General features: G+C 39.0%; 1 protein-coding gene across 1 annotated transcript; it reads right to left on the reverse strand.

The window, feature by feature from the left end:
- Positions 1-6318: 6318 nt before the first annotated feature.
- Positions 6319-9885, reverse strand: rps15a (ribosomal protein S15a). The gene is made up of 5 exons (XM_080029154.1): positions 9861-9885; positions 8766-8903; positions 8371-8450; positions 7985-8070; positions 6319-6448 (listed from the first exon to the last, which is right to left on the reverse strand). The coding sequence occupies exons 2-5, from the start codon at positions 8896-8898 to the stop codon at positions 6355-6357; spliced, it is 393 nt and encodes a 130-aa protein (XP_079885280.1). The 5' UTR covers positions 8899-8903; positions 9861-9885; the 3' UTR covers positions 6319-6354.
- Positions 9886-10158: the final 273 nt, after the last annotated feature.

Raw genomic sequence — 10158 nt, forward strand, 5'->3', positions numbered from 1 at the left:
CTGCCTTTGCGTCCAATGTCCAGCAGGGTGAAAATAGTATCCAGCCGAGGTCCCGACCCTCCTAGGGGGCTCCGGGGGTATGCCCCCCCGGGAGATTTTTTAAAGTTTTTAAAGCGAAATGCATGAATTTGGTGCACTTTGAGAGGGAAATTAAGAGGCTAAATCTGAAGAATTTTGTATGAAAAAAAAATGGAGACACTGTGTCAGATGAATTAGAAGCTATTGGAGAAGGACGCATAGATTTTCCATAATAATATTAATTTAAAATAAAATATTATGCAGGGTCCTCTGGGATGGGCTTGTTGCTCATTTTCTTTTATGGGACATATTTGTCTGTAATATAATGAGTGCATTTAAATTATTTAAAAGCGCCATATTACATTATATTTTTAAAATGTGCCACGGACCAATCAATCAGTGTTTGACACCCCTGCACTAGTGGGTTAACTAAGAAATGCAAAAAAAAAAAAAAAAAAAAAAAAAAATATATAAAAAAAAAAAAAAAAAATTACATTATCTTTTTAAAATCGGCCGCGGGCCAATAAAAAGCGGGCCGCGGGCCGCATTTGGCCCGCGGGCCGTAGTTTGGGGACCCCTGCCCTAAGTGGTTCATGATGACAGAAGACCATATAGGGTCAGGGTAAAAAGATATTTCTCTCTTTTGACTGAATCCACGTTTCATGCTTTACTGCAATTCCAATATTAATTCTGTTATCTATGAATCAATCCTAATTAGTCCTGCTGCCTTCCGAACAGCCTGGCCTGAATACAGTATGAGGACCAAAGGAGGAATACTGAAGATGAGACATATTTCTACTGCCCTCAAGTGTTCAGTAGAGGAACTTCATTGCATGTACAAATAAAGCCACCACTCCTATTAGACCTTACTTGACACCATCAATAATCCACAGTACAGCTGGACAAGAGGACTCTATGAAAACTGATGCCACGATGACAAGCAGCTAATAACTTTCCACACTCAGATGGTTTTTTTCCATGGTAATGGATGCAATGTTTGCACAAGGACCTCGGTGTCAACTGTAAAATGCTTTCTCCCCGCAAGGAATTTTGCAGCACCGAATTGCTTTGCTCGCGCTCCATATGCCATCACACGGGGAAAGAACACAGACAGCAAATCATTTCGCAGCCCTCTCATTTCTCAGCTCCAGTCACCAAAGAGATTTACTGGAGGCAAAGGAGATTTTGTCTACAGGAATAACAGAGGTTAGCAAAGTACAGCAAAAATCAATGTGGATACAGCAGCACTATTTCAACACAGGAGAGGCGCGGGGGAAAAAAACATTTAGTTCACACTTGACTAGAATTCTTGACACAGTGACAGTAACTTTTGTTTTACAATAATTAAACAACACCTAAATGATGCACCTAACTCATTCTATAGTAATTGCAACCTGACCAGGTTTTGAGATATACACCTCACCTTCCCACCTCTTTCTAATAGTCCCTAAAACTGTTGTCCAGTTCAACCAGGATTTTGTTTCTTGAAAGAAATGTTCCAGGAAAAAAGAGAAAGACATTCAAATATTTTTTTCAATAGGCCTCTTTTTAAAAAGCACAAGAAAAACCCAGTAAGCATTGATTTGGGGATGTCAGAAGAAAAAGTAACAAATGACCCAGTGTTCATGTAACCTGCTTAATGGTAAAATATAGTCATTAAAAAGTTGTTGAATTAATTTCAAATTTCATTTTACCTGCAAATTGCAAAATGATTTGGGTTTTTTGGCAGGTAATTGATTTGGTCTTATTACAAATGATGTTCACATCAACTGTGTCTGTTTGTTGGTAATTATTTCTAGGTGAATATATCTAAAAAATATATTTTATTTATGTTGATTATGTTGTATGTTAACTGTGTGCTCCATCAGAACATGGCAAATTCCTTTGTAACCTACAGTATATGTGACCTGGCAATATCTAACAATAATAATCATTTCTCGACATCATTGCTAATGAGGGTCACCCCTCAATGATATCTCGAGTATAAATAAAGGTTAAATAAATAAAACTTTTCTGATTCTGATAAAGAAAATATTATGCACACATTAATTATGTCATCATGTTTCGTAGGCTTATAGTATTTTCAGTCTTGTGCATCTAACAAAGGCTCTCAAAGACAGAGCCGAGATACTCTCAAGCTCCCTCTGGCACGCTCTCTATCAAAGCGGGCCAAACAGCAGACTTTTTGTTTCAGTATTAATGTATTCTATTTGTTTGGAGAGCTGCACATCTCCTTGTGTCTTCTACAGCCTACAGGGGGGATCTCAGGGATCCAGCAGCCATATGGTGACCGGAGAAACATGCTGGAGGCCGCCAGGCAGTGAAATCCCATCCCAAGATGTACGGTGGCATATTGTCTTCAAACACACACTGTGGCTGAGGTGTTGCAGGAATGACTTTCTAACTGTACATGTTTTTATCCTCAAGCCATTTCCATTTGAAGCATGGACCAAATAAGAGGTTTGGGGGGGAGTTACTGTCACAAGGTGCTACAAATGTCTATGCTACTTTCTCATGGGGAGCTAAAACCGGGGTTTGAAGTGTAGGCTAATAAATTATTGAATGACATTCACCGTGGAGAAGAATACAGGTGAGGTTACATGAATGCTGGCATTATAACAAAAGCCCATTTTCCACTTTAGCTTCTCTTCTCTTATTCAATGCCAATGCTACTAACATTTATTTTGTGTCTTTTTTTTTTGAAGCCAACAGCCATAATTTCTAAAGTTTTTTTTTTTTTTTACATCTTATCAGCTGTAACCTCTTCAATAAATGGCTACACAGCCATAGCTGCCATTGAGGACAGAGGCTGCTGCATCAGTATCTTGGCGCAGAAATTGGATCTTTGCAACCTAGCAGGAGTTAAAAAGGCAACAGAAAACTTAAAATTGTATGGTGTGTATTAGTTTTTTGTAGACTAATTATATATACATTTTACTACTTGGATTTGTGCCCCTGGGCCATGTCTGAATTAGCAATAGACACTTGAAATTCACTTAATTCTGTGAAACAGGGGACATTCAACACATTTTAGTCTCGGGGCTTATGAGAAATGGTGTTCATTAAAGAAAGCTATAAACAGAAATACTACATTACAAAGACCAATACATTATATCTACCATCATTAATATATATAGGAATAAGATATGAACCACGTGAAGTAGGCTACTCCTTAGAAATCACATAGAGCTGAATTTGTAGTAATTTCCGTAATTGGCTATTCAAAATGTCAATTCAATTTGAATTAAGTTTTCTTACTTGGGAAATAAGGGCCCTTTTAATGTAGTCTTTTCATTAACTCACTCTTTACCATCTGGTTCAAAGTGTAATTTAATTTACTATATACCAGAACTCATTTGAATGAACCAAGTCAGCCATAATCTACAAAGACAGACCATTCCTATTCTGAGAAGTCATTTTTCATACTTTCTGGAACAAGGCTACTTTGGTAATAATGCAGTCTTATGTGATATTTCATATGTATGCTATTTCTCGTGGCATTTTCATTTCACATCCGTAGATTTATATTAGTAAGAACATAGTAATCTAGGAGATGTAAAAGAAATTAAACTATATGCTTTAATCCCCTTGAAAGGGTATGAAAATGTCACTTTCCAAAGTTCACCAGAAATACTTTTTTTAAAGCATTTTTTTCTCATTTCCTCTTGGAGTGCGTTTAGAAAGTGCTAACATAGACTTAGTTTTGATGGTATTTCTGCTTCTTTATTATTATAAAGTTCATAGTGAAGACAAAGAAGACAGAGTGGGGCTGTCTGAGGCTTTGGTAGAACTTGCCAGTTGCAACTGCCTCTATGTCTTGTGCATACCATTGCTATCAAACTGTTCACAAGCTATCTGGACAATGTTTTTTTTTTTGTTATGCTAACGTGGCTGATACAAGATAGTTAAATGTCAAATAGCTTACAACTAACAAAGCATGAGCGATGTACTTCTGCTGCTCCTCTGAACTCTATGCTTGGCATCCTCGCGTGTATACCCAACCTTTAAAATTGACTAAGAGTTTGTTTTCTTCTATTACAAGGCAGCATTTAAGTGCTGTGAAGCCATGAGGGAAGCCTCCAGTCAGTGTACTCTTAGCCCACAAGGAGCACTTCGACAGAACTGTTGCATTAGCAGGCTGTTACTTCTACTATTCTGAGTCAATTGGGAGGGCAACAGCCAGACTCCAAAGAGGTTGGGGACAAGACAAAACACACAGAGGACCCCGGAAAAAGGTTACATCGGCGAGAGGTTTGCAAATGGCAGAAAGACAGGGCTTTTCACAAGCTGGTAAAGATGTGGCAGTCCTTAATGGCTGCTGGGAGCACAGCTACGACACCGACATGCTTATTAGAACAAAAGTTATGTATGGGTCAGGTATACAGCGTTTATAGATAAAGCCTTCTGAAGTATGTCTCACAACACTCAACCATTTAGTTTCTGTTAGTGTTTTGCAGTGACAATAGGCACCCACATGCCTCAACCGGTGCAGTCGGTGGGCTGACTGATAAAAGTATTACACACACATTTCTCAGAACCAGTAACCAAACAGAACATTGAGCAACTTGTCTTATTTCGCACTGAATAATGTAGGGCACAAACTTCCTCCAACTATTATTCACTCTCCAAAGTGTCCAAAGCTAATATTCAGCTTCCAGTTTAACGAGCATCCAGTTATGTAATCATGTTGCCCAATCCATTATATATTGGCTTCACTCAGTACACAAGGCTTGACGTGTTTTATTTTTAAAGTGTATGGTTTAGAATTCAATTAGAACTCATGGTTAATATAGGTTACATACTAAGCCTTATGTTTTGGCAATTATAATTGTGTTATACATTACTTATTGCATTTCTGTGCAGTTTCAAAGGAATTGTTCAGCTTGTTGCCTCACTTGAATTCAAGACAAGGCGACAGAAAACCTTCCATGAAGAAGAAATGGCTATCCGTCACTCATTAGTTACATTAGCTCAAATACTGGTAGTCAAGGTTGCGTTAGCCTGCCTCTGCTGACAGTTAAGATTAACATAACTAAAAAAAAAAAACAATCATGTGCTTGTTAGGACTTGTTAAGTCACCACCTTGTGTTTTGCTCTATATTTTTACACTTTGTCATTTTAGAATCAAATTAATACCAGAAAGAAAACCAGGGACTTCCCGTGTAAAGGCTCTTATCCAACAACACAATGGAGTTAGTTTTATTCCTCGTTTACACCGAGTAGAGTGGGTCGGAGCAGCTTAGAGCCGGACAGCTCACTTTTAAGAATCTCGGTGGCGTTTCCACCGCCGACCCTACCTTTACTGGTAGGGCGGGGTTTAGGCTGGACTGCTAAAACACCGCCAGAATATGGGTCAAACTATCGGGCTGTGGAACAACTGTGGTCAAGCCAGCGGTCTCGTTTTTGCTTGGTCAAACCAGCCGCTTCTTTATTTATTCCCCGTGTTGTTGTGAGCGTAAACGCACAGAGACGGCTCGGTGCAACTGATAAAGACAGTGAGCGAACAGTGCTGGCTGCAGCAGCTACGTGACATAGTCATTTAATGCCAAGGAAAAACACCACACAAACAGTGCTGCGCTCACATTTTCGCCAAAACACAAGACTCTTCAGTCTTGCCGAGGTGACTACACACGGTGGAAATGATTCTTTCGACCAATAAACGGACGGCATGTGTAGCTCCGCCTTTTCGGCACCCGGTACCCCAACAGAGGAGTACGGAAATTAGGAGCGGCTTAGAGCGTTTAGGTGCGCTTATATCCGTACCCTACCCAACTTTTGGCATATGAAAAGCCAAAATACCCGGACCGAACCGCTCTACTCTGTGAAAACGAGGCATTAGATGGTGACGAGAGGATGAAGGTCAATTATCCAACTCAAAACTAAGTTCACCGCGGTGTCGGCTTAGAGAGCCATCGGGTTTCCTTTGGTATGAATTTGATTCTAAAATGACAGTTAAAATATAGAGCGTAACATAACATGGTAAACAATCAAGTGTCAACATGCACACAGCACCTTTCAGTTATGGTAAGTTTTTTCCTCTGTCAGCAGAGACAGGCCAACTACCATTGACTACCAGTATTTCAGCTTAACAAGTATTAAGCGACCAATGGTCATTTCATCTTTAAAAGGTGCATTCACAGTTAAATGAAGGGTTTCTGTCACCTTGTCCTGAACCAGAGGGTGAGGCAACAAGCAAAATAAATGAATTAAAAAAAACTTGAACCTCTGTCAAAAGCTTCACTCTTTAAAAACGCCCCACTCCAGACTCCTCTTTGTATAAATAAATCACAGTAAAACTACCAGTTTGCCCCTGGTTTTTTATTTGCAGTTAACATTTTAGAAAAAGAATCCAAGGATTTTGCCTCCTGTGTGTTTCCGTCTGGCCTCTTCATGGTCCATGATGCCAGCTGAAGTGGTCAACACAATGTATCTGTGGAAACAAGTCAGCACGTTACCATCCAACTCAGAAGACTTCACATTGGCAGTGTTCAACATAACGAGACAGGCAGTGTGTGGTACATGACTACATCTTTCATATGGATTACAATTATATTTGTTGTATAGAAACTGGTAGATCAAGAAGAAGAAAAAAAAATGTTCCACCTATTAGGCAGAAGAAAAAAAGCCAACCAAACAGCAGCACTACAACATAATAAACACCGTTTAGTATTGTCTTGATTCCAATTGTCAGTCTACCTTATGTAGAGGAGCAACATAAGGTTATCCAACACATCTACATTAGAATTTTTTTAAAAACATAATTCCTTTATATTTAACTGATTAAAGCCTATTCCATCAGATTTATGACATCCACTTCACACTTAGTTGTTGCATATTTTAAGTGAAGAGGAGAATGTACTAATGCACGATGCCCTGCAGGTTATAGCAGGCATTACATGTCAGACTGCAACTACAAGTGTCTTATACAACTCTATAGGTAAATGACAGTCAACCCAAAACAACTACAGGCAGGTAGGTAAATTGTTGTGCACATCATTTGGAAAATTATTTGGTGAGACAACAAATCCAAAGTGATAAAACAAACCGGTGTAACCCCAAAAGGTCAATTTATTTGATGAATGAACCGTGAAACAAATCACTACACTGATGATCGACCAACTACATGCGACTAAGTCCACAACAAATATGAGACATATATCCCACTTAAGATACCTTGTCAACATCAATGAGCTTCAGTCCAATTCATGACTTTCATTAGCTATTTCCTGCCATCAACTGATTAAACAAAGATGCCACAGAGTAAAGACCTCAAAACTGACTGCATTAGACCATCTTTAAAAAAACAAAAAATGATCTTAGGCATTATATAAGAGTGCAGAGAACTTGGTTACTATAATAGTGACAATAGTATCCCTTGCAAAGTCTGTTGAAAATTGCAAGAACACCAGACACTCCACACAAATTAACTAACTCAAACTGACAAAATCAAAGCGTCTTTTTATCCCATATTCTGTATCTTTAGGGCAGTAATCCTGCAGGTACAGAATGAATAACATCTTCTGAGGGATTATGGCCATCATTCATACCCACTTCTTGCCTCCTACTAGCAGCTGCTCTGACACTGATCAAATTAGCAATAACTTGTTAAAAACACTATTAACAATTTTGGAAAATAAAGTAATGTTGTCCAGTACTTAGTTTATTACAAATTGTCTCAACACATCGGGAATTTGAGACTATAATAATTTACTTTATTCGGTTTTTCATTTAAGAAATTCATAGATACACTATTTTTTTTTTTTTTAAACGCAACCACACCTAATGACCAAGAGTTAAGGCAAGCGTCAAATCAGGCAAGTTGAGCAGGAAAGTAAAGCCACTTTAGTAACTAACGTATAAGGTGCAGGACAACGACCATGACAGAACAGTGTAAACTCTATCCAATGGTTCACGACTGAATTATTTCCAACACGCAGCTTTACAAGTGAATGTACGTGATTCTCACCCAAACTGTCTTGAGGGCAGGAGGTTGTTCTGCCACTTCTCTAGATCCTTGAGCTGGAGATCAAAGCGTGGACTGATCACACCACACTGAAAGAGAAAATAACTGGTTTAAACTACACATTCATACACTAAGTAAGCAGCAACAAGCTACAGGTTGAATATTGTAAGATGCGCCATATGTTCTAGCTGTAAAATTGCAAACATATTGCCATCTGGACAATCACAGCAGATGTGACCAAGGGCATCACACTTTTAAAGTAACATTAAATACAAGAATTTGCTTAGAAGACATGAAAGAGCTACTCTTTGAGCTACCCGTTATGCCATTTTTTTAGCATTTATATAAAATTATTAAGTAGTGAACTGTATCAACTATTAAGTACTTACCTTGTTCAGCCTGCCTGTGAGATTGACGACAATTTTTCCAGCTCTGTGGTCATCAATGATCTCAAACTCACCAATGTAACCTGTGGAGGGGAAAAACAAAGAAGAATGTGATCAAACTCTCCCTTAAACCATTAACTGATGAGCTGAATATCAGATAAATAAAATTGAAACACCAGGGCCAAAAGAAATTATCACTCAAAGACCCTCTTGCACTAGATGCTGACCACATTTTGACCTATACATGTTTTTGATATGCATCCCTAGCCAATTGCTGTACAACAGCTCGTATGGTATCTACTCCTAAATCAAAGCACTTCTAATGTTATGTGGTCGAGAATTACATGGTACCAGTTCCCCACTGACTCATTTAAACCAAAGCACCAACAGTCACTCACCGTGCTTCATCATGACGGTCAGGAAGCGCACAATAACCTTGGAGCATGGCCTGATGAGGACCTGGCGTTTCCCACGCTTCTCAGCATTGTTGATGCTTTTCAGAGCATCTGCGAGAACGTTCATGCGCACCATGATGCCTGCAGACAATCAGAAGAAAAAATAAGGTTAGCAAAAACATACATGAGCAAGATCTTAAACCAGCAAAGCCATATCCCACTCGAGGACCCCTTATCCAGTGTCTCCATTCAACTTCATTACAGCCAGAGCTTAACAGACTAGAGGAGACTTGACGTGTTTCTCACAGCGCCAAAAGATGCCCCTCCATCATATTAGGACTAGAGCGGGTTATACAGTAAGTAGGATCATTCTATAAGTAAGACACTGGAAACGGCGCCAGTTTTATGCACAGCGTTAATTAGTGTATAAATGATGGATAACAACGTTACGTCTAATAAGCAAAGCCTTGCTGCCTTCGATAAAGTGACGACAGTTACTGTCGTATTAGCAACACTAGCCAGTGCAGCCAGAACAAATCGGAAAGCTAACATACGTTTGGTAAACATTGTACAGCTGGCAGCTGAGTTTTACCTCACGTAATGTAATTTAACCTTTCCTTGACACGCTGAATAAATTAATCCGACTACGAGACTCCCACTAAAAAGCATGGTGCTTTCTGAGCACACAGAAGCTACCTAGCCTAGGGACTGTAATAGCAAATCATTTCGCATTGCATGTATCCGCAGATACAACAGTAAAAAGCGGCGTCGACAGTGTACAAAATGTGTTAAGACACGGACATCAAAGAGCTTAAAGGGTTTATGTGTTTTAAGTAAAATTACACTAATTTGGTCGCGGAGCAAAAAAGCTATGAATGCGCCGTGAACGCACCGAGTCCCAGGGCCGAGAGTAGGGGCAGCTACCCGACATTTGTGGCCCAAATCTTTTTACACCAGTTTCACCAATCGAGACCATAATCATCCCAAATCATTGCTACGCACCTATACCTCAAGATGATCACAAAAATTTGGATTTTAACGTTCAGATGCTTGCGATACTTTAAAGATTGAAGGTGACAGTAGAAAAAGGCATCTTACCGGTTCTGCAATATGGCGGAAAGAGGAAGTGGAATAGAACGGCGATGCATTATGGGAAAAATCATAGACTTTCTAAATAGACAGATGATACACACGATCACGAAATCACAATTTTTTTAATTGTATTGCGCTTAGAAACGACACAGACTATTTACACTATTCACAACTTTTCGTTAGTGTCACTAAGATTTGTTCACAGAGGTTTAGATGGCCTGATAATATAATTAAATTTAATCTGAAAAGTTTAATTTAATTCAGATGTATTCAAAATATTTCCGTCTTCAAAGCTTCTAGTATT

The sequence above is a fragment of the Ammodytes marinus genome (assembly GCF_949987685.1).
Source record: "Ammodytes marinus genome assembly, chromosome: 6".
In the NCBI taxonomy this organism is placed as follows: domain Eukaryota; kingdom Metazoa; phylum Chordata; class Actinopteri; order Uranoscopiformes; family Ammodytidae; genus Ammodytes; species Ammodytes marinus.

What these genes read in the sequence shown, in the direction of transcription:
- rps15a (XM_080029154.1), bottom strand. Translation starts at nt 8,898, where the DNA reads ATGGTGCGCATGAACGTTCTCGCAGATGCTCTGAAAAGCATCAACAAT. An exon ending in TCACAGGCAGGCTGAACAAG is followed by an intron (nt 8,071 to 8,370) that starts GTAAGTACTTAA and finishes TTTCTCTTTCAG; the next exon opens with TGTGGTGTGATCAGTCCACG. An exon ending in CTGCCCTCAAGACAGTTTGG is followed by an intron (nt 6,449 to 7,984) that starts GTGAGAATCACG and finishes TTGTTTCCACAG; the next exon opens with ATACATTGTGTTGACCACTT.